Source organism: Hyla sarda, chromosome 1, assembly GCF_029499605.1.
Source record: "Hyla sarda isolate aHylSar1 chromosome 1, aHylSar1.hap1, whole genome shotgun sequence".
Taxonomy (NCBI): domain Eukaryota; kingdom Metazoa; phylum Chordata; class Amphibia; order Anura; family Hylidae; genus Hyla; species Hyla sarda.
Window position 1 is genome coordinate 54,193,930 of NC_079189.1, and position 26,149 is coordinate 54,220,078.

A 26,149-nucleotide genomic window follows, 5' to 3' on the forward strand; every position below is an offset into this window, starting at 1 on the left:
GCTTGGACAATGGCTGCTGCATCTGTATCATACATTTTCCACAGGACCATCGGCACCCTACAGGAGGTTCTATGACAATTCCCTGATGGATCTGCTGCCCCATTGCTCTCATAATATGAACCATACAGTCCCTATTACATTGGCACCATAATACTAGTCATAGCATACCTCCCAAGTGTCCTTCTGGAGGGACAGTCCCTACATGACCCAAGTCCCTATGTCCCTCTTTAGATGTGCAATTATAAACGTTCTATATTGCTCCAGTTAGTGTATTGCTCCAGTTAGTGTAACACGTTTGCACTTTTTCTTACACTTTGGGTGATTCGAGAGCACGTTCCTCGGCCCTTAGATAAAATATAGTGTTCTACCTATAGGCAGCTAGTCACAAGGCTATTCATGGACAAGTCTACATAGAATAATATTGGCTCTTATTATTTCTGTATTTCTCATTAGCACTGTCTATGAACCGTCTTGACAATCTTTATTTTGAGTTCTGCAGGGAAATTTTAAGTTGTTTATGGAGAATATGAAAATTTTCCCTCTTTCCAGGAGACATATGCTGATCAATGTGGGTGTTTGCCAGTAAAAATCTGCTTCGAGTTATCTAAAAGTGTAAAACAAGCAGATACTTCTGAATCATCGTCCGCCTAATAGAGAACAATGTGAGAATGAAGGGCTGACTCATGTCTTGTGTTCACCTATGCAATTTAGTAGGCCGGTATTCCAAGGGAGGGTGCACTTATATAACCTTTGGTGGTCTTACATTATTGTTCACATGGGTAAATAAACCTATTATTTTGCACTTTACGGGTGTGCTGCATTTTCTTTGGATCTACTTTCATGGTCTGCGATTGGGACCGTGCCACTTTGCCTGCCTGCACCCCAATATGTTTTGGACTGCTTCTGCTTGTGCTGCCTCCACTCTTGCTACATATATATATATATATATATATATATATATATATATATATAAACACTAAAGAAGGAGGAGCACTGTGCCAAGGATTCCAGATCCAGCTGGGTGCTCAGCTCCAGGAACAGACCAATTCCCAAGAAAACATCCAATAAGGTAGAAGCGGCACTCCAAAGTTGATAGAATCAAAGTTGTGGTTTATTCACACATCTGTGCAAAAACTGCGTTTTTGCACAGATGTGTGAATAAACCACAACTTTGATTCTATCAACTTTGGAGTGCCACTTCTACCTTATTGGATATATATATATATATATATATATATATATATATATATATATACAAACAAATGTACAGAATGTCTGCCTGTGTTTTCCGTGCGGACATTCCGCACATATTCCGCAGTGTAAACATAGCCCAAGATGTCCTGCACATCATTAGGATCCTTTTGGGAACAACAATAAGTACAGTAATAGGGGATTGTTTTATCTGCAGTTCCCCATTGTACGTGTGGACACACTATAGGTGGCAACAATCTGATACAGTTTCCAGTAAAATTGTGAACGAAAATGTGTGTACCCATAATAGTCCATACACTTATCTACAGTCTTCTAATAGCTAGTGGGTTTTCTAAAACTTCCACCATGATGGACTATGCCTAAGATATTGCGCTTAACAAGACCCCTCTGTCAATGAAGGGGCCATGGAAATTCTAGAAGTACTGAACCTCCTTCATCTGTACAGCCGGGCAATATATCTATAGCGTAGCCATAATATAGTCATCCAAACCCTCAACTGTGCTGAATGATGGGACATTTGGGCATCAGACCCTACCTGGTGAACTGGCTCATCCTAAGGATAGGTCATCAGTATTTAAAGGGGTTACTTCTGTGAATCCCTCAGAGAGTGAATAGAGGAGCAGCACATGTACTCAATCACTACTTGTTTTACTTGGGGGTGGACCCCATTCTTGAGATTGTTGGGGGGCCTAGCAGTCAGATCCTGTGGAGAGGTGATAAGTCATCTTGGATTAACTCCATTAGGTTCCAGGGAAGACAATTAAGATATTTACTTATAAAATAAAATTAATTTCCCCTTTTCTAAGCATCCAGAGCAGGCGTCCTACAATCTTCTTGGCAGATCAGTACATAGCTCTGCAGGGGGCAACAGCCCTAATAATGAAGATATGAACTGTAACTGGAATTGCTTGCCAAAATACTGTACACAAATAATCTATGGTCCAGGCAGATCATAGCTGAGCAATGAGACATTCTGCTGATATGATAGTTCAGTGAAATCACTTTGAGCGCAAAAGGACATTTCCTTAAGGGTCGATTCACACGTATAGTATCTTGCGCACTTTTGATACACAGGATTTGATGCTGTGTTCAGTCATTTAGTCTTCATTGAATTCTGCAGAATAAAATCTGCAGCTTCAAATTCTGAGCATCAAATATGCCCAGGATACTGTACGTGTGTATAGACCCTTAAAGGGGTACTCCGCTGCTCAGCATTTGGAACAAACTGTTCTGAACGCTGGAACAGGTGCCGGGAGCTCGTGACGCCATAGCCCCGCACCCTCGTGACATCACACCCCACACCCTCAATGCAAGTCTATGGGAGGGGGCGTGGCGGCTGTCACGCCCCCTCCTATAGACTTGCATTGAGGGGGTGGGGGCGTGATGTCATGAGGGGGCGGGGCTATGATGTCACAAGCTCCCGATACCGGCTCCAGCTTTCGGAACAGTTTGTTCCAAATGCTGAGCAGCGGAGTACCCCTTTAAGGTGTAATCATACTATATGGTCTCATGCATCTCAACCTCAACCATATGATTTTTTAAAGGGTTTCTCCATCTACAATCTGGGAACATTTTCAGTATTAAAGGGAGTATTCTAAGATCCAAAGTTATTGCTTATCCACAGAATTGGCATAACTAGCTGATTGTTAGGGGTCAGACCGCAGGGACCCCTCAATCATCCTGAGAACAGAAGACATTTGATCCCAAAACGAATGGAGCAGGAGTATACATGTGCGGCCAGTTCTTCTCCATAGGGCTCCCAAACATTGCAAAGTGGCCATGTCACCACACTATCCTGTGGATAAGGGATATCATTAGATCTTGCGGTTTTAAATGGGCCCTTTTAAAGACTTTTAACATGACTGTAGAGACAAATTTACAATGGAAGTCTATGGGATTGTCTCCCTACTTGTTCTAACAATTGGTTGGGGTTTTAACACTCAGACCCCCACTGATCAAAATGTTTGACATGTGTCTGGGACATGTCAAAAGTTTTTTATAGTGACATGTACACTTTATTAATAGTCAGCATTTAACTACTGTCAATCTGCTTGGTGCCCAAGAAAATAGTGGGAAACATAATGCCTCAAAAAAATGTCATACTGTACAACAAGTGCCCTAAAATAGTCCTACAGTCTTACTGCCAGCAAAAACAGTTCTGTACCCAATCAACTCCAAACCCCCCCCCCCCCCCCGCCAGTTTTTTTGTTTTCATTTCTGACTGCTTGGACCCCCCTCAATTTTGAAAAAGGGGTCCCAGGTCTCATCAGAATATAGTGGCAGTCACTTGTATACACTGTCATTCCATTCACTGTCTATGGGAGCCGCTGGAGCTCAGTATAGTGCTTTAGCCAGTCCCCTTGACGATGAATGTAACATCAGTGCGCACACTTGACAGCCACTCCTTCCAATGGAAGACTCAGTACCCCATACCGAGGTTGAAATGAGGGGAGTCCCAGTAGTTGGACCCCCACAATCATATACTTATACCTTTATCATCAAGGGGAAAAGCCTTAAAACCTTACTAAAACTTTTGAAGTGTCACACCAGTTTTGATTGGTCATGGTCTGAGTGTTGAGACCCCCATTGATGTCTAGAAAGAGCTAGGAGAAGAATTTGAGCTTCTTCCTGATCTCACTAGTAAATATTCAGACCCTGGCCTATCAAAACGTAGGACACGTCTGTGTGACAGTAATGGTTTAATGGTTGGACAACCTTTTTATCAATCAGATTCGGAGAACTGGGCAGCCCTGGCGGAATACCACTCCTGAGCTTGACAGTAGAGTTATGGATGACAGTCTAGTTGCTATGAACACACTGCCTAACAACTGGACAGAGTTATGGATACAAGTTTAGTTGCTAGGGATATACTGCCTAACAACTGGACAGAGTTATGGATGACAGTCTAGTTGCTAGGGATAGTCCAAAGTAAAGAAAAGGAATCCCAGTACTCGCTAGCGAGTGCTGGGATTCCTTTTCTTTACTTTGCACTATCTCTAGCAACTAGACTGTCATATCCCTACCAACTAGATTGTCATATCCCTAGCAACTAGACTGTTATATCGCTAGCAACTAGACTGTCATATCCCTACCAACTAAACTGCCACATCCCTACCTACTAGACTGTCATATCCCTACCAACTAGACTGTCACATCCCTACCAACTAGACTGTCACATCCCTACCAACTAGACTGTCATATCCCTACCAACTAGACTGTCATTTCCCTACCAACTAGACTGTCATTTCCCTACCAACTAGACTGTCATATCCGTACCAACTAGACTGTCATATCCCTACCAACTAGACTGTCACATCCCTACCAACTAGACTGTCACATCCCTACCAACTAGACTGTCATATCCCTACCAACTAGACTGTCATTTCCCTACCAACTAGACTGTCACATCCCTACCAACTAGACTGTCATATCCCTACCAACTAGACTGTCATTTCCCTACCAACTAGACTGTCATATCCCTACCAACTAGACTGTCATTTCCCTACCAACTAGACTGTCATTTCCCTACCAATTAGACTGTCATATCCCTACCAACTAGACTGTCATACATAACTCTGTCCAGTGCCATACTCAAGTGCTGCTCTCTACTATACAGTTTGGACTAGTTGCTAGGGATACCATGCCTAACAACTGCAGCCTTTCAATTAGCATTTACATAGCAACCATGTTTTCCCAAATAAGACAGTTTTTTTCCACTAATATTAAAGGGGTACTCCACTGGACAGCATTCGGAACAAAATGTCCCGAACGCTGTTTTCATCCTGCGGGGGTCGGCCACGCCCCTCATGATGTCACGGCCAGTGGAGTACCCCTTTAAGACAAAGAACAGAACAAACCAGGCCATTCGATACTGCCATTACTTTGCTGTTATCACATTTACTCAAAACCCACAGAATCAGTTTATAGCAATAAACTGGGAGAAATGTATCAAAACTGGTGCAAATGATGCCGTTGCTTATAGCAACCAATCCTATCACAGCTTTCATTTTCATAGGGACCTATGAGAAATGGAAGCTAAAATCTCATTGGTTGCTATGGGCCACCGCTCCACATTTCCATTTGCACCAGTTTTGATAAATCTCCTACTATGTCTGTTACTAAACCATCTACTAAACCATGATGGGTTCCCATCACCATTCTTCGTGTTTTCTATTTTCTGTATAACACATATGATGTGACTTTCCATACATCACTAATATTTCACCCACATCCCATCTGTCGGAGTTACTGCTATGCAAAGATTCCTTTTGGAAAAAAGGCAAGTTACTTAAGGACATAGAAGTAACAATCTTGCCTTCAAGCAGAAAATATACCGTGTGGAATGTACAACAATACTTAACCGTCGAAGACCAAGATGGCCACCTTGAGGTGATGGAGGACCTCCTTATCATGAATCTTTCTATTAGCCAGAGTGGAGAGCCACTTCAGAGAGCAGTTCTCGGTCCGGAGGAATCATGTCCGGGGAAATTGCATAATTTTCGCTGTTTTGAGACATGTTTTTTTATATTTTCCCTGCAGTGTTGCCCTGACCATTACAGATCAAAACATGGGGTCCTAATAGTGGAATCCGTGGTAAACTCTCTGATAACCTAAAAAGTCCCTCTAACATGTTTCATCACATAGAATAACATCTTCAGGGGTTTGTCGGGCAATGACACGAGAGAATAACCTCCCCTCAGTGACCTCACTTTACATCCCTTCTATTCAGGGCTAATCATTGGTCAGAATCAAGAAAAAACAAAAACGTAAAACACCATGTGATATATAAAACCAATTGGCTCTGTTTTGATGCTAGACAGTCCATCCTTCCACTCGTATTGTGGGACCTAATGTTCTATCAGTGTGTCCTATATCCGACAAGTGTGCTGGAATATTTGTGAGACAAAGTTTCACTCAGATTTCACCATGGAATCCGCTCGTATCCCATGCCAAAATCTATGTGAATTTCAACCGTGTCCTATTATGTTTACCATAATTCGTGTGATTTTTTTCCAGTGCAGATAAAGTTAGTAGGATGTCACCTATTGGCACATTTCTGCACATAATCTGCAACCAAACCCATGCAATAGAAAGTATCCAGGTATATATCTGAGCGTATGCCTCGGATTTTAGTCCCTGTTTCCATGGCGGATTTGAAGATGTGCAGTGATCAGCTGATCTGGCCTTTCTCATCTATGGCTCATTAGCTGTTATTACTGGGAGAAGCATTTAATGGTGGCCGTTCAAATGAATGGCCATCTATGTAAAACATGGACGCAACAGGTCCACCAGAGCTAGAGGTGCTCTTACAGAGTAGCTCTCTATTCAGCCGCATAGACGGTTTACTTTACCATAATGGAATATAATGTATAAGAATTGTCATCTTGGGACCACTCCTTTAAGAAAACTGTTACATGTCTAGCCGCCTTAAGGATATGACCATGCGTAGCATAGCCTTTGTCTGGTTTGCAAACGGGCATATCTTAATGGGGGCAGAGGTAACAGTCTCACCTGGGCCCAGATGTTTAAGGTGCCTCAAAGACCCCTCTTGTCTCTTGTCTTGTAAATGGCACATGGCGGATAGGGGCCCTGGAACACTGGGGCCCGGGAGCCTTAGGTTACACCTCTGGTCGTGATGCAGCTGGAATCCTAGCCGACACATGGTTTTTACATCAAAAACTGCACAGATTTTAACATGGCCATATTGTGACTCGAACACATGGCTTTAACCCTATACTAAACTGGTTGTATAACATCACATAACACTGAAGGATCCTGGATAGGAGCCAGGTCACTGAAAGATGAAACTAAAGATTTATTGTTTAATTTATGTGTTTATCTTTTGTTTCAGGTTCAAGAAGATCTGTGGGGGAGGAGCTCAATATAGATCCAGATAATAGGAAGGTAAAATTAGCAAATTGTTAGATGGTCATGTATATTTAGGAGCAAGGGTGGTGCCCTGACGCTACTACAGTAAGGTCCAATAGGAGAAGTTGGGACCCTTGTAGTAGTATACTATTAAAGTGTTAAAGGTTGAACACCATACCATATCCAAGAATAAATGAAAAACTGCGAAGCCTTAGGAAAAATATAATTTTTTTAGTGTTGCTTTGGGTATTGTTATACAGATATTGGTTTTAAGAACCTCGGAGTAACAAAAGGGAGCTGTGAGACCATAGGCCCACCATTACACATTATTATTATTATATCAGCATGGGATATTCACATCACCTACTTCACATACCCTGTAAAACGAGAAGTTAATGTGCCCATTAATGGTCAATAGGAAAGTTTTAAATGTTATATAGATGTGTCCGCCCTTACCTTTTCCACAAATTTTGTTAAGGACAGTTTCTCACGATAGAGATTCAATTTACCATTGCACGTCACAACCACTGGGTGGCAACACATATACACACATGGCATAAACGTCTCCCGACAGTGTATCTCAAAATCTTATTTTTTTCAAAGCTGGTCATCTCCTCAACTCATCTCAGGATATGCCAAGCCTAGAGGAAAGGTAAAGAAGGATACATCTGTATATATATATATATATATATATATATGGAAAAGGGGATAAGTATTCTCGTTAGACTGAGACTCCATAATTGGAGCTAAAGCTGATTGTAGGGAATGCTACCCGTTTGGCCTATATTTGGGGTGTAACAAGCAAACTGGGGTCCCATTGATAGGCTTAGAAATCTTTATGATTATTTTGGCCTCCACTCTCCCAATTACCATTACCTTGGCAGTTACACCCATTGTCTATATGTTTTATTAGTTTCTTATGTGTAAGTTAAGGTTGTGTTCACACATTCTGGTTTATAATCACAGTTAATAAATCCAAAGCCAAGAACAGATCATAAATGGAAGACAGGTATAAAGGAAATACCAAGGTTTCTTCTCTTTTCAAATCTATTCCTAGTTTTGTGTGCAATAACTGCAATCAAAAATGTGAGAACACCTTCTCAATGTTACACAGCTCTGTCTGGGTGAAATAATGTAACTTCAGTTGACATGGCTTGTCCCCGTAGATTAAATCTAGTTGGCTGAATCTTAAAGGAGACATGGATGGCCAGAGTAACTCACCAGAAGCAGACACACGATCCCTTTGCCTAAGTTCTGGAACCTACAGAGATTCTTCCCAACGGAACCCAGGGGAACCTTACTCTCGTAAGCTATGATGTGTATACCGGTATTGTTGCTCTAGTGGGTTGCATACAGAAGACTCTGCAGAATACCATACATAAATGCACATATGGACATACAGATATAGTGGGTTCAAGCACCATGATAATGTAATTATTTTTGACAAAAAATGTTTGAATATATGTTGCCAGCAATACCATGCCTAACCACATGGTGCGCTGTTACACAACATAAAGCACTTTGAGTTAAGCAGTGTAGCACACTGCTCTAAAGTGACACCTAGTGGTGCAAATAAATAAAATGAGCCAGACCAGACTGTCTTTTTAGCACATAAATCATATAAAATGACGTCCTGACAACTTTACACATTTTGTTTAACAGTGTTAGATGAAGAGGTAACCTGTTTCCTTGTGTTTTAATATATAGGGTTACCTTACTCCAAGTCAGCATCCCTACCTGGATATGGTAAAAACGGACTACATCGAGTAAGTCAAAGTGCATGTACCTTATCCAGTTTTTTTTACACAGTTATGTCGGGTTAGGTAGTTAATTCCTTTTACACCCAACTCCTTTTTACATAGACCATTACTGTACTGTGATTATATATCAGCATATGCAATCTTTGCCCTGCTATTGATTAGATCAGTGGTCTTCAGACTGTGGCCCTCCAGATGTTGCAAAACTACAACTTGCAGCATGCTGGGAGTTGTAGTTTTGCAACATCTGGAGGTCCGCAGTTTAGAGACCACTAGGTTAGATGATTGTGGGACACTTGTGACTCATAGGGAAGACACTTTTATGGCTTTTGTCTCCACCATCACTATTCATAGCCATAAATGACTGATCGGTGGGGGCCTGACATCTGGGACCCCATCCATTGTCGGAGTCAGGGCCGGTGCAAGGATTTTTGTCTACACAAGCGAAGGTCCATTTTGGTGCCCGCCCCCCATACATCATACACATATACACATTATGCATACACATACACAAATCATACCCACACATCATATATACATGCATAATACATACACACACCATACATACCTATGCTCATCATATATACATGCACCCCTGGTGTCACACACATACATACACCCACCGCAACTGCTACCACCACACATCATTCATACATACACATACAGTATAATAATTCATACATACACATATCGTACATACGAATCATACATACACACGATAAAATACACACACACATAAACACAACACATCATACACACATCATACATTCCCACACATAAACTCAATATACATACATCATACATAAACTCACATCATACATAACCAAACATGCCAGCCCCCCCACCCCTGTCCGTCCGTCCACCTTACCTTACATGAGTGTAGATCAGCGCCACTGATTAGGTCCCAGGATACTCGCCAGAGGCAGCTCTATGGCAGCTAGCAGACAGCTAGGTCACACAGTCTCCCTCTTCCCCTGTATGTCCGTTCGGCACCGGCTCCTGCATTCAGGGGCTTGGAGAAGATGTGCGTGCCTGCGCGGCGCACATCTGTATGTCTGCTCCTAGCAACCGCTACAGCCTCTGAAGCTTCTGAGCCATATGTAACCAGACGGTAGGCAGACGGCGGACAAATGTTTGCGCCCCCCCAGCCCCAGCGCCCTACAGCATCCGCATTGGTTGCTTAGGCTAGCGCCAGCCCTGGTCGGCGTCATGGTGCTCTCTACCAATCTAGCCTTAAAAGATGCTTCAAATTATACACACAGAGCTGAGTCCAGTGTGGTGCAATAACATACTGTAAAGGAAATATAATTTAATACAAGATAAATATCTATAAGATTTACAAAGTACTGTGCTTCTGTCCTCATTGCCTGGGAGGCACAGGAAGACGCAGAAACAAGCCGGCTCCCCGCCACAGCGGGTGTTGCTCCGTCCAAGGATCCTGACCAGGCTAAAGGAATCGAAACTAAACTGTGGGGAACGGACCTGTATGAAGGAGACGTGGCCCCTGCTGGACTGTTTGACCTATATGCCTGTGTCCAAATAAGAATATTTACCTATATATTTTGCATACTATAAACTTGATAATGGTATATATCTATCTCTCCTGAGGACGTCACATAATTGTGATAGAAACGCGTTGAGAGTTTATATGAGATAATTATTAAATCCACATTCATCTAAATATTGCTCACACCTGTGAGCATACAGCTTTAAATGGATGACTGGTTTATAGGATTGAATGGTTGTATTACTTTACCTCTGGGACGGATGTGTCTAAGAGGTTAATATAGACCTTTTGGATAATCTTTAACATATACTGAAAAGCTTTGTGTTGTTACCTGAAGTTACAGTGATCTCAAGTATTATTGATATTGGGACCGACTGTCAGGGCAAGTGAAGCAATATCTGTTGGTGATCTAAGTCGTCTGAATTGGTCGATTAATGAGATCTACCTAATGCTTATGTATAGGTTGCTATAGGCAACGACCTATTTGATTACTGACAAACCTGGTCAGTTTTAAATAATTTCTTTTTTTTGGTGAGAGGATATTTTGAGCACTAATTGGTGTCATTTTTATGAGAACTTATTAAAAGTTAAGTATTAGGCACTCTCCTCCTATTTAAGTTCATACTTATATTTTTTTGTTTATTTCATGCTGGGAGATTACTGACCCCTTGCAGGTTCTAATTGGATAATATGCAAGTAATTTTTGACATTAGAAATAAATGACAATAATATGATTTTTTTCCTTTTTGCTTTACTGATGTTATTTCTAATTTTCCAGGCTCCTAACTTTGGTCAGTACCATTTGGATGATGATTCTAGTTGGGGCATGAAAGGTACAGGATCACCCAATGCATGTTATTTGTATATAAGAATGTTCTCTGTGTGTATATATGTCACTTGTGATTTACCACATGCATAAATATAACAGTGGTATACTAAGACATACCAAAGAAACTAACATACAGAAATAAACCTCTAGGAGAAAAAAGCACGCTATATCATATGGATATCTATATCTACCTATATCAAATACTTTGTCCTATCTGTCTGTCCATTTATCTATCTCATATCTATTTACAATGTTTATCTATCTATCTCATATCTATCCATCTAGCTCATATCTATCTATCTATCTATCTTATATCTATCTATCTATCTCATGGGGTGACACGGGGTGGTGTTGGTGGAAATACCTGATCACTTTGTGACGCCAGGGCACCATTATCCTATACACGGTCCAAGGTTCGTGGGACAGCTTCTTCTGGTCCAAACATGGGTAGTAAATGAACACACCGACGTCAGGTTATGGATAACTGTCTTTACTGAGCAGGGTGCAGATGGTAATGGCTTTAGGTTAGAGAATGCAGCATAACCCCTTGGGAGCCCTGTTGCCTTGCTGAGACTTGTGGTGCTTACACCAAACCGATTTATACTGAGTTGTGAGATGGAAGATTGAGTCCTGGTTGCTAGGGTCCTGTCAAGGTACTGAAGACTGTTCCGCAGAGGCATGAACTTCCTCCTTGTGTGTAATCCTTGCAGGATGACCAGTTGAGAGATTAGATTTGGAGTAGGCCTCTCCTCAGAGCACATAACACACAGCACACCTGAACCACACTGTAGCTCAGGAGCCACTAGACTTGGACTGAACAACTCCTCCCCCTACTACATTATACAGGGGAGACTTTTGGGGTTCTCATTGGCAGGCAGGGTCACATGGGGTTCACTGCTCTCAATTAAAGGTACAGTCACATAAAACATATACACATAACATAATTAATGTAAGAAAATATATTATCTAACATTACAATGTACACATAATTAATTGAACTAAGAAACTCTGGTGGTCCCAACACCCTGTGCTGTCAAGCTGCCTGAGACAGTCCAAACAAAGCCACATGACAGCTATTGGTGCTGGGACACCACACTCATATCTATCTATCTATCTATCTATCTATCTTTGTATCTATCTATCTGTAGTGAGCCACTGCAGTAAATGGCGGGACCACGGGTGTTGCGGTATGAGTGATGGGATCAGATGTTATTAACCCTGGGGGTCGGATGGTATTAACCCCTATGTGTTCATGACGCCAGTGTGGTTTTCGGGTTCCAGAACACCACACTCCCGGATTCTCCGTTATCCCACGGGCTAGTAGTGAATAAAGAGTCCACAACCAGTTTGGGTCAAACGGAGGCTTTAGTAGAAGACAGGTGTAATTATCTTCACAGCTAAGGCCAGAATTCCCAGAGAGGTGGCCAGGACCCAGAGGACCTCGCAGCTTGCTGGACCAGTACTTGTAATAAACTTGACTTTGACTTGTAATTAGACTTGACTTGACTATGTGCAGGACTTGACTAGTTTCAGTGACAGCAGACATAGACTTGAAGACTTACTGGATAGACTTGAGCTGTGTGGCCTTCCAAATGCTGAACACTTGTCCTGAGATTTCTGGTAGCTGAGCTCAGTAAGGTAGCTGGTGGTAAGTGCTAAGAGAGCTAATTGCAATGGCTGCCCCTTTATATAGTGGGGGGTTGTACTAAAGCCCATTGGTCAAGCTGTGGGTCATATGTTAAACTGGTGCTCTCTGGGAGTACACATGACAACAAACCAGGTGACTACATAACATAACATGTGACAGGCTTATTCACAGGTCCTTGAGACCACCCACAGGTCCTGTATACTATCTAGACATAGGGATCCTGTCTAAGCATTAAAGTGATACACACCATATAAAACAACAGGGAGAAAACAATGGGAGAGCCCTACAGGGGAGCCCCCAGTTCACTGAGGGACTCAACCTGACAGGGCCTACAGGTAGTATAGGACCATGTACCTGTACTGGGACATTACATATCTATCTATCTCTCTATCTATCTATCTATCTATCTATCTACCTATCTTTCTATCTATCTAGCATTGCTCTTATCTATATATTGCATATAAAAATGGGTTGTATAAAGCAGATAATATCTTAACTGAAGTACATGAAACTGCAACAAACCTCTGTCTGGCCACATGTAAACAGTAACTTCCTCCGTACCTCTGTAATGTTTCATATACAGTTCAGAACATGATCCTAACATTGTAAATTCATGTCCTTTCATTAAGTTACATAAATAACATCTAGAAGAAATGTAAACCAGCATGTCTTAGCTACAAGTTTTGTGCACGCTGTCATCCTGCTTATGTGGGCATTTGCCCATTGGTTGTGTTAGACAGAGAGCTCAGAAATAGAAATAATATCATACACAAGACTATAGGCAATAGATAATTCAGTATGTCAGAATGACACTTGGAAGAATTATAGAAAATGTACCCTAAACAAAAAAAATTTAACAAAAAAAATGTAACAAAAAAAAAATGTTTTTTTTAAATAATAACTTTCAGTGTCAGCCTACTAGTTGTATCCACCATTATCACAATTCATATGACTAAAGTTGGAGACCTTCATTTATAACTTGATTAAATTTCATGTGTTTTCTCCACAGAGTACAAGGTAAGAGGTGTGAGGCCAGAACAAATAGACAACACCCATTCACCTCTCCCGCACAAGGTTAAACTGTCTATGCCTTTCTTATGACCTTACCATTGTATGTGACATTATGGACTCAAGTATGTAAAGTCTAAATTTCTTGTCATATAAAGGCACAAGTGACAAGTGACTGAGCTCTCTTCTCTGTTTCACCATCCTAGATCTATCCCTATGAATTGCTGATTGTAACCAACCAAGTGCGGGTGAAGCTACCCAAAGATGTAGACCGGACCAGACTGGAGGTAGACCAGTTCTATGTGCTCATAATCATGGCATTAGTGACCAATTTATTGTGAACATTTTATTTTTTATTTTTTTACCCCGCAACAGCTCCACTCTTAAAGGGCTATGTACACGTACAGTATAATGCGCATATTTGATGCACAAGATTGAATGCCGCAGATTTGAAGCTATGTTAAAGGGCCACTGTCAGATCAAAAAAACTTTTTAAGTTGTTACTGTCACGTTGAGCAGGGATAGGGTGAAGCCCTAATAAAATACAAAACAGTCGGAGTCGGGGGAACAGCTGGAGGTACACAAAACTAACAGAAATAAATCTGGACAAACACACAGTAAAGTGAGGTTAGACTAGCCGGGGTCAATAACAGGAATAAGCAGAGTACCAGAACACTAAGCAGGAGAGTAGTCAAAAAGTCGAGCCAAAGATCAAAACCTGAAGTCATAAACACTATAAGATGGCTAGTTACTGGCAAGGATTAGAAGCACACTGCAGGTTTAAATAGCCAGCTACACAGGTGCGATCTCAGCATGGTCAGCTGACCAGATAGCTAGGGCCTAGCCAGCAACCAAACCAAAAGTTTAACCCTTTGGGTCAGACAATGACCATTCATTACAGTTACTATTACAGTTACTGATTAAAATTAAAGGCCTTGTGTAATATGGTTGTAAATTTTTTTGGGGATATTTAATAAAGAAAACAGCTCCTGAAAATCCCACCACTAGGGGTCCCCATACCTACTGGGGCACTAACCAGTCTTGCAGAAGCATCAGGCTTGTCCATGAGTCATGGACAAGGCTGCATGAGCAGACACACCAATAACCTCCCACCACCACAAGAGAGGATTCCCCTGAGAGGATTTCTAACACTATGAGCTAATGAAATGAGGTATTTTTATAATAAATATAGGTGATAGAATCATAAAAAATGATGGGCTAATGTACTGTGTGACATTTTTTTTTTTTGTGGGATTTGACAGATACACTTTCAGTCATTTAGTTTACATTGAACTTTTCAGCACAAAATCTTCAGCTTCAAATCCTGTGCATCAAATATGCTCAGGATATTGTATGGCTGAATAGACCCTAAGGCTGTGTTACATGGGATTTCAAAGTGTACCTATCATTTGAAAAAAACTTTAGGTATGTTGTAGAGACAAATTAAACGTTTTTATTAGTCGGGGTACTTAAAACCACTAACAATCACCAATGTCATCATTAGGTCTTTTTGGGTTGTTGATTTTTAGGCACTATTTATAGGAAACATTTATACATTTAATGCTTCATTATGCATAAAATTGCAAAAGAAAAAAAAAACCCTGATGTTTCATCATAAAATGAGTGGATTATTATGGGCAGGGATACACAAAGTGCAGATAGCACTCATGCAGAATTATGTTATACTGTTTATCCTGTCCATGCATAGCTCAGGGTAATCTGTAGGAGATTTAGTTTAAAGGGGTACATTTTGTTCTGAATGCTTGGAGCGAGCGGCGTGATGTCACACCATGCCCCCTTAATGCAAGTCTATGGGAGGGGGCCCCCTCCCATAGACTTGCATTGAGGGGGCGTGGCCGTGATGTCACGACCACCACCGCCCGCTCCAAGCATTCTAAATGAACGCTGGGTGCTGCACAAAGATCGCGGGGTTCCCAGCTGCAGGATCCCTGCGATCAATCATCTTATCCAAAGGATAGGGGATAAGATGTCTAGTGGCGGAGTACCCCCTTTAAAATTCGATTTGCCTTTAAAACCATCCCTTGATTTAGGGCCCTGTTTCACAGCCCAATAGGCCAATAATATTCCTGTGTCACAGGCCCAGCTATTAGCTCATACATTGGCTGATTACATGGTTTATCAGCCGCATATCGTCCTGTGGAGGTTATGTGCAGTCAACGAATTATAAAAGCAAGGGCCACATGAACCATCATGCGATCCTTCTCGGAGCCTGTCCTGACAATAGCCAAGCCATGTAATAGGCTTGTTAGATGAGTGCCGATCTAGGAGATCAGCGTTATACAGCCCTTACTGAATGTGGAGGTTTATATTGATGCCCACAAAACCTGAAAATTCCATTTTTTTCTTTGTCATCTCCATAATATCCCCAGCGTGCCAAGCAGCCACTGCGGATTTTGGACATCAATCACAAAGAACCTTGTTTATCCAGATTGGTCCTTCTTCCCCTAAACACTTCAATGTGTTCCTCTCCTGATTACTCAGCAAGGGATTTTGCTTTCACAGCCTCATTCCTTTTTTTAAGCCAGGATCATTAAAAAAAAGAGACATCTCACAAGTACAGAGAATGTGTGAGAGCTTTGTACATCTGGAATTCATGAATGGATATATCTCATTATACAATAATGGGGGGGGGGGGCACCGTCCACTTAGGTTACACGCGCCTCTTTAATCAGGACTCATGTTTGGGGACATTTGGTTTGTTTTGGACAGATAAGACACCTTGGCTCCTCTTCTTAATAAGACATGTAGCTACTTAACAATCCTTAGCGGCACTGATGTTTATTCAGCGCGGTTCTTGATCTACTTGCCTTAGAGCAGGTGTGGCCTTGGCTTAAGCTCTTTAGAAAAGATCAAAGATTTGGGGATGTCCCGGAGTTCAGGGGGATAATAATAAATACGACAGCCATGTGTGACGGGAACGTTAATGCTGGGTATTTGTGAGAGGAAAATCATGATGCTGAACACCTGAATCAATATACAATCCAACGATGGGCTATAATGGGATCAGCAGAGTGACCATGGAAAGCTGGGAGCTGCTGAGCAGTGCATATAATATCATACACCTGGAGAAGGCTGAGGCCAACATCTGTAAAATACAGTATCTTTAGAGGGGTAGGGTGTATATTCCCTATAGCTATGCCATGTGTGTGTTCTTTGGGGGCCATGGGGAAGGTCAGGTTATAGAAGGTGGCATACATGGCAGTTGCTGAGGGTCCTCATTTCCAAAAGAATCCCAGAGGATGGAACCTCAAACAGCGACCTGAATTTAACATTGACCCTTTACTCTCTTAGACCACCAGGGAATGTAAAAATAACCCCATTACTGAGGAATTAACTACTAAACTTTTAACAATTATATTACAAGAAAACCTGTTTAAACATAAAGAGTGGGGTTGGGGTTCCTATTTTACTTGTTGAACAGAGCCCTGTTTTCTATAAAACTGCCCCTACTTTGCGAAGCGGAGGCCCAGGCTTGTTGGTCCCGTTTCTTTTAATATCAGGTGGGTAGAACCTGCTCTATAGACCAACTGCATTGAACTGATCCAATGATTTTGGAAAAAACAAGAACCAATACAATATGAGAATATTTGTATTAACCTGTGGACGGTACTAATGCGGGGAACTGTGGCTGGCACTGTTGCAAGGACAGTGTCTGGTATTAATTCGGGTACACGTGGCTATCACTATTAAGGGGTCTCTGGCTACCGCTATGGTTGTGGTTATGGCTGTAAAGGTGGCTGTCACTAATAAGTGGTCTATGGCTGGCACTAATACATGGCACTGTGACTGTCGCTTATACGTTTTCTTTGGTTGGCGCTAATGGGAGGGCACTCATGGCTGTTACTATTCGTGGACTTGTGGTCTATGGCTTGCGCTAATAAGACACACTTTGGCTGTCACTATTCGTGGACTTTTGTTGCCACTAATGAGAGACACTTTGGCAGTCACTATAAAGTGGTCTTTAGTTGGTACTAATGGGAGACACTTTAGCTGTCACTATCAAGTGGACTGTACCTACACTAATGAGAGGCCACTGTGGCTGTCACTTATAAGAGGACTATGGATGACACAAATGTGAGACACTGTGTCTGTCACTATTATGTGGACTATGACTGGCACTAATGGGAGACACTGTAGCTGTCACATATGAGTGGACTATGGCTGGCACTTATGGGAGGGGGCTGTGGCTGTCACTATTAAGTTGACTACTGCTGGTACTAGTGGGAGGGCACAGTGGCTGTCATTACTGTGGATTCTGTAGCTATATATATATATATATATATATATATATATATATATATGTGTGTGTATATACTGACAATGGCTCCTACTCCTATGTACAATGGAAGGCAGAAAGGATGTATACCAATAAGGAGAAACATGCATATGTATTTTTCTGTTCCATGTTTCTCTATCTCATTTTACAGCAGTGAATGAAACAACTTTACTCTATATATTGTGCTAAATGTAGTAAAAATGTCATATTTGGGGTCTCAGATCTTTTGCAAATGTCTCCTGGCACCCATAGGATTATTGTGGTCTCAAAATCATTTTATAAAGTAAAATGCAAGGAGCTCTTGAAACCCGTGTCTAATCTAAAAGATGACCAAATCGCTTCCTTGGGTTCTCTGACTTTTGATCACCCCTCTTTAACTATAAGCCTTTCAATCCCCAGATAGCCTGCAGAGCGATGCTCCATTCACCTCAGTATTTACCTCAGTCCTGATGACTTTACTGATTAATTCCCATTCCTCAGAATTGACCTAAGCTCTCCGCATTTCACAGGCTATAAGGAATATTTGCCAACGTTTTGTTTTAAAGGAAATAAAGACCATACGATGTGGTTACTTTTGCAAGTATGATCTCACCGCAGCAGCATTCCCCACATATTAATACATTTTACATGTTGAGTGAGTTTTCCATACAGTACTTGTTCTGGGTTAGGTTGCCAGTAATGAGCGTCAAAATCCACCCACACAATTTTTTGGGACACAATATCCACAACCAAGTCTGTGTTATTATTGTTGTGTGTCCTGATTGATGAGCCATCGATATATTGGCTGTTTTGTCTAAATGGTCTAATAAGATGCTGCAGAGATATAGCCAGTTCTGACCTGCCCTGTTATTGGAAATAAGAGCCATTCTGAGAGCCATTCTTAAAATAACCCTATATTTGGAAGAGGGGCGCCAAACCTTTATTTATAGGGGTGCACCCAAAAAGTAAAACGAAAAGAGGGGGAGCCATATTAGAATTATATCTGATGGAGAAGTATGAACATATCCTATATGTCAGTGGTCCCCAAACAGTGATGTTGCAAAACTACAACATACTACAGCATGCAACATCTGGAGGGCCATAGTTTGGAGGCCACTGCTATAAGTTATAGGTGCACTCATCCAACTGTTACCCAACAAATCCTGACATTAAGCAACATGCTTAATTATCTGCTGAAGTTACTGATATTGAAGATTGGAGCTGCATCTAAGACCACATATTTAAAGGGGCACTCCACTGACCAGCATTCGGAACATTTAGTTATGAATGCTGCAGGGGTCGGCCATGCCCCCGTGATGTCATGCCACGCCCCCTCAATGCGAGTCTATGGGAGGGGGTGGTGGCCGCCGCGCCCCCTCCCATAGACTTGCATTGAGGAGGCATGACGTGGCATCATGAGGTGGTGTGGTCGACCCCCGCAGCGCGCACACATCGTTCGGAACTAAATGTTCCAAATGCTGGTCAGTGAAGTGCCCCTTTAAATATGTGGTCTTAGATGCAGCTCCAGTCTTCAATATCAGTAACTTCAGCAGATATGCATGTTATGTGTACTATCCTACAGTAAATAGTGACTTTTGTGGGTGTCTATTTCTGGTGACCCTGGAGGTTGTACTGGGACCTGTAGTTCTACTTAGATTGTCAACGGTGCCGTGGATGGTGTGACTGAGGTACTTTGTAGACTTTGCACAGTATCTAATACCAACTGCAATACATTTGCTGCAACACAATCCAACTGGTGCATCCAGATGGTTATCCCCCGACTCGACAATCGGTTCTGCTAACCGAACAAGGTCCTCGAGGCACGTGATCCCCAATTTTCTCTATTTGAGGACTTCAGTATTTGCCTTTCTCCTTTAGACTTTTAGTGGACAATGGACACCCTGTCAGCATGGAAGAGGCTAGGTGACAGACTTGACTTGACATTACATATTCCTTTTTGAGTAGTCACTGGTTTGGCTAATATCCTTAGTTGTGTTTTAAGGGTCAGACATTAAGTTACAGGGTAGCCATCTGTAGGGGGCACCAGAGGCATAGTTTTCTTCCTCCTGAAGCTAATTTGCATATTAGTTTTGTCCGTAGTTTAGCAAAAATGTACATCTAATACCAATAGGATGGATACTGCCATGGTTTTGATGATGCAGAAGGGATTTGGAAAACATAGAAATGGAAACAACTGATTACTACATGATTTTTACATGACCTGGGGATCCTTTCCCCCCCAGGCCCGGCCTCGTGATCGGCAGTTATCAGACCCGGAGCGAACATTGAAATTAAGCATCCATTGAAATTAAGAAGGGAAACCTGGCAATAAGTGCTTTGAATTTGCCTGTAGTGCCACCACAGGACAATTTAAAGGAGTACTCCGCTGCTCAGTGTTTGGAACAAACTGTTCCGAACGCTGGAGCCGGCGCCGGGAGCTCGTGACATCCTAGCCCAACCCCCTCATGACATCACGCCCTGCCCCCTCACTGCAAGTCTATGGGACTTGCATTGAGGGGGCGGGTCGTGATGGCATGAAGGGCGGGGCTATGACATCACAAGCTCCTGGCACCGGTTCCAGCGTTTGGAACAGTTTGTTCCAAATGCTGAGCGGCTGAGTACTCCTTTAAGCATTACATTCAAGCTAATGTATTGTATTGAGTGAAAGTCTTTGTAACCACTCTCCACTATCACCATAAGGATCCTGAACATACTTCCCTATTAACTCAGAATTCTCCAATAAGGTAAATGAAAATGAGTGGGAAAAAAAACAACCCATACATAGTCCTGCTGGCTTGATTCTGGCACCATTCACTGCTCCCCAAAGCATCGTCCTCTGAGCTATGATGAGCTACGATAGAGAGGGAGGTGGCTTGGTTGGACGATGTTAGAAAGGGGGTGTGATTTGTTATGTCATCAGAAAGGGGCGTGGCTTACAAGGGAGGATGCTGAAAGCCAGGAAAAAGTATTACTTGATCTTGTTTCAGTTGAAGGGGGGGAGGAGACAAAGTGGACCAAGGATGTTCAGTAATTTCTTCCTGACAGCACCCCCACAGGAGAGATGAAGCATGGCACATTTCCTATTGAAATAAATGGGCTGTGTATGTAATATATGGACATTGTGGGTCCTGTAGAGTAAGAAATCCTCTTTGTAACCGCTTACTTCTCAGACTAACATATGAGGGTCCATGGAACAGGGAAGAGCGGGGGGGGGGGGGGGGTATTTACAATTAACTCAGATTTCTCTAATATGGGAATTCGAAAATCTGCATTGCCAACCATCAGACAAAGTATAGAATCCTACATTTCAGTAGATGCTGGTGTTGCTAACAAGACTTTTTCTTTGTTTCTTCTGTTTTATGACCACATTGAAGAGACACCTGTCCACAGAGGAGTTTGCACACGTCTTTGGCATGACTATCGAGGAATTTGACCGCTTAGCGTTATGGAAGAGGAATGACATGAAGAAGAAGGCACTGCTTTTCTAGCCTACGCCATCTGCTTAACAGAGCTGCCATCGACTTCTTCACACTCTCTTCTCCTGGAAGAGCAAGGCAAGACTGTTCCATGGGGCCAGCCAGTTCTCTCATCTTCTACCATGCCAATATCTGCCAATGTTGCTTTATTTACAATATTTCTAGCTGTCCTGGAACACTGTAACACCGACCACTGTATGTCAGGGGTACAACGTATAGCCCATGTATCCATGATTCTCATCGATATCTAGTGACATGAAGGCCAAAGACTCGCATGTAAGCCATGTTTGCATTTATTTCTATGTGGTTTATTATGGAGATAACAGCTCAACTAACCTGATAGCAAAACTTTTCATATGTACCGAAATAAGCTAATGCTTGCTACACTCATATATTCACGAACACTAAGACTGGCATATGACATTAGTATCTAATAACCAGATTTCTTATAGAAGCTATCTCAGGCATCTTTGCGGCCAAAATAGTTTATTTTGGAAATCCACTCAGTTACATCATTTTGACTTCTCATATGTTCATAGATATATCTAGTGACAGCAAAGACTGTATAGGGGAAGAGACTGAGTTATGTAAAGTAATATGTAATGTTGTTATTAATCACAGAGAACAAAGATATTTGAGATCGTCACTGATTTGGCTGAAAGCAATGTGCAGTATTGATACAGGTAGCAAGCCAATATATTTAGCCAAAAGAAAGCCTTTGTCAGCCATAACTATTGTATCATATGAGTAACGATCGCCCACGGTTGGCAAACACCACCAACATAACACGACACGTCCCAACGATGGTGCCTGCCTCCTCAGGGAACACACAAGGGAACAGAGAATGATTCCCAAACAAGTAGAAATAAGATAAGCATGAAAATGATCATAATCATGCTGCTTCTTACGTCTGTCATGGGGAGTCAGTAAGTGGCCAGGGCTTCTTTTTATCATGGCTAGTGTTGAGCGGCATAGGCCATATTCGAATTCGCGAATATTCGCGAATATATAAACGAATATTCGTCATATATTTGCGAATATTCGCATATTCGTAATATTCTCGTTTTATTTTCGCATACGCGAAAAATTTGCGTATGCGAAAATTAGCTTATACGACAATCAGCATATACAAAATTAGCATAAGCTAAAATTCGCATATGCGAAAATTAGCATATGCAAATTTTCGTATATGCGAAAATTCGCACGCCAGTCTCACACAGTAGTATTAGAGCCTTCTTTACACCACACAAGCTGGAAGCAGAGAGGGATGATCACTGTGATGTGTACTGTGAAAAAAAAAAAAAAAAAAAAAAAAATATATATATATATATTCGTAATTACGAATATATAGCGCTATATTCGCGAATATTCGCGAATATGCGATATTCGCAAATAAAATTTGCATTGCGAATTTTCGCGAGCAACACTAATCATGGCCTTTTACTTGTTTTGATCATCATTTCTTTGTTCACCACAACTTTGATTATGATTATCATCTCACTTATCTTTCTTGTACTTGTGTGGGAATCATTCTCTTTTCTGCAATGTGTCCCCTGAGGAGCCTGGTACCATCCGGGCGAAATGCGTTGGAACGTGTCTGTGCGTCAGTGACTAATTATATGTAATGTTGGTATCGTAGGGATGGCACCAGACATCCTAAAGGGGTACTCAGCCCCTGGACATGTTATCCACTATGCTTAGGATAGGGGATAAGATGTTCTGGGGCAAAGTACCTCTTTAAGGAGCGAAGAGGACTTTTTGCTCACAGAAGTGGTGTAGTCATGACCCACACACAGTGGATATTTTGTCCAACATTGATATATTGGCAATGCACACAGTTGTAGACCTACTGTTTCTCATAACTCACTAAAGGCTTTTCTATCTGTTGGGGGATGCAGTTTGGGCTAGGTTTCCACTTTTTTTTTCCAGCAAAATTGCCTCAAAAAAGCATATATTTTTGGGGGAAAAAACACACAAGACTAAAACCCACTATTTTTGGGAAAAAAAAATAAAAATAAAAACACCACCCAAACTGCAACAGGGCATTTTTATTTATTTTTTTCAGATCATAAAAACGCACACAAAAACAAGTAGAAACCAAGCCTGAAGGCTGTAATCCTGTTGCCACCACTGCGTGTGAATTTATTATTGAGCTCAATAAGAATTGTAACAATCCCTATGCAGTAAGCTCCCCTTGTGGCAGCTACAGGAGCCTAGAATTTTATGATGTTGCACTATAGATGTATAAAAAGAATAAGGAATCTTAATCTTTATATATAAAAAAAATAAAAAAAACATCATCTCATGTTGGACCTATTTATTACATACAATGAAATTATATGGAAACTTCCTGCCCCAGACCACTCTTACCCCTACATTATTCATAATATATATAATTACAATAAATGGTTAATTGGTCGGCTTTCCGGGCATGCTGGGAGTTGTATTTTTGCAACAACTGGAGGCACCCTGGTTGGTAAAAACTGGTGTAAGATATGTATCAGTTGATCCCATCAATGTCTGTGGGACCAGCCGACCTTGTATTGTGAATGGTGGGCCTCCAGACTGTCTACAAACAGCAGAGGAGTCTGGCTATAGCTTTCTTTTCCCTCTCCATTCAAAACACATGCACGCTCAGCCAAGCCGAACATGCAGATGCATCAAGGGACTGGGAGAGATAGCTATCTTATGTACGTTGTCCATTTTAGGACATTGTCAGACGTAACTCCATCCCGCCTCCTCCCTCGGACCAATCGCCGTCGGTCGTCAGCCTTAACTCCATCCCCGTCAGGCGAAACAGCATCCCGCCTTCTCCCTCGGACCAATCGCCATCAGTCGTCAGCCGTAACTCCATCCCCGTCTAGCGAAACAGTGTCCCGCCTCCTCTCTCGGACCAATCGCCATCAGTCGTCAGCCGTAACTCCGTCCCTGTCAGGCGAAACAGTGTCCCGCCTCCTCCCCCACACCAATCCTCCGTCAGTCTCCAACCTTAAATCCCTCCTCCCTCATCCGAAACTCCCTCGTCCAAAACTACGTCATCCCTCAGACGATTCTCCCTCAGACAAACACTTCCTGCCGCATAGCAGAGCCAACGCTGCAGAGCATGTATAGCAGAGTTGAAACTGTGAAACTTGCACGTGTACTACAGACACTACATGTTCTACAGAGTCTGTATAGCAGAGCCGACACTGAATAGCATGTACAGCAGAACCCGTATAGCAGAGAGCTGACACTGACTTGGCTCTGCTACAGGGCAGGAAGGTTTTTCATCTGGGGGATGACGGAGTTTCAGATGAGGGAGTTTCGGAGGAGGGAGTAGTGACTGACGCCTGACTGAGAATGGTCCGAGGGAGGAGGCGGGACGCTGTTTTGTCTGACGCGGGACGGAGTTACGGCTGACGACTGACAATGTTCTAAAATGGACACCGTACTTATGTGTGCAGTAAGTTTATGTATATGTTCACACTAGTGCAGAGATTCTGCCACACTAATTTAACAATGATCTAAGTGGGTCATCAAGTTCATGTTCATTCTTTCGGGGGCATTACACTCAAACTGCATTGTCGTCAATGGTTACAGCACATGTCCTCGTGGTTCTTACACCAATGAATTTCGGTGGTGACCCTGAATATATCCAGGCGGGGATTTTGTAGTATGAAAATACCCTATCGCAGATAGATTGAGGAGTTTCTGGTCACAGCTACTACTGCACTTCTTCTGTTAATCCTCTAGGGGGAACTATGTTTCTTACATAAACTCAACTATCTCCTGTTTGTCGCGACAATATCCTCATTCTGCCCTGTCAAAATGTTTCTTTTAGGTTACTTATATACCTATATAATACTATCCATTATTACTTTCAATCCCCTTATTTAAACAACCTTCTACCTGTTGTGAAACTACAACTCCTAGCCTGCCAGATGATGTTTTTTGTGAGTTGTAGTTTCAGTTCCAGGTTGGAAGCCGCTCTTATGATGTGTATAACTGCACTGATAAGTGCTTCCCAACCAGGTTGCCTCCAGCTGTTGCAAAACTTCAACTCTCAGCATGCTCAGACAGCCGAAGGCTGTCTGAGCATGCTGAGAGTTGTAGTTTTGCAACAGCTGGAGCCTCCCTGGTTGGGAAACACTGACATAGACTAATAGTTGGCTGGTGCAGCTTGGAATAGCTTTCATGGATCTATGTATGAATTTATTATTCGTTGAAAGTATAGTAAATTATATATATATATATATATATATATATATATATATAAATTATATATAGAAATATAAATAAATATAAATATATATATATATATATATATATATATATATACCAAAATAGTAATAGAAATGATGACTTAAAACTTTTTTCATATTTATCCAATCCCTCAATGATTGAAAGACTTATCTCGAATTAGAAAAACATAGCTGCTCTCATCTAGAAACAGCACCACTCATGTCCTCAGTTTGTGTGTAGTATTACAGCTATGTTTTTCTGATCCTAAATCACCCTGTGATGTGTTGTTAAATGTCACCATAGAGCCATAGCCTTGTAATTGATGGATGATATAGTCAATACCAATA

The 26,149-nt window shown here is 41.8% G+C and overlaps 1 protein-coding gene across 7 annotated transcripts in view; it reads left to right on the forward strand.

Annotated features, from left to right (window-relative positions):
- Nucleotides 1–25,783, forward strand: part of ABLIM2 (actin binding LIM protein family member 2) — a 167,136-nt gene extending 141,353 nt beyond the window's left edge. For 6 of the 7 annotated variants that reach the window (XM_056555044.1, XM_056555046.1, XM_056555049.1 and 3 more), the window contains 7 exons: nucleotides 7,064–7,116; nucleotides 8,247–8,385; nucleotides 8,788–8,846; nucleotides 11,123–11,177; nucleotides 13,831–13,895; nucleotides 14,036–14,116; nucleotides 21,480–25,783. In XM_056555044.1, the coding sequence (XP_056411019.1) occupies nucleotides 7,064–7,116; nucleotides 8,247–8,385; nucleotides 8,788–8,846; nucleotides 11,123–11,177; nucleotides 13,831–13,895; nucleotides 14,036–14,116; nucleotides 21,480–21,593 (566 nt within the window). In that variant the 3' untranslated portion in view covers nucleotides 21,594–25,783. Of the gene's footprint in view, nucleotides 1–7,063; nucleotides 7,117–8,246; nucleotides 8,386–8,787; nucleotides 8,847–11,122; nucleotides 11,178–13,830; nucleotides 13,955–14,035; nucleotides 14,117–21,479 lie in introns of those variants that run through there. The other variant, XM_056555048.1, reaches the window with a different exon arrangement.
- The last annotated feature ends 366 nt before the right edge of the window (nucleotides 25,784–26,149 follow it).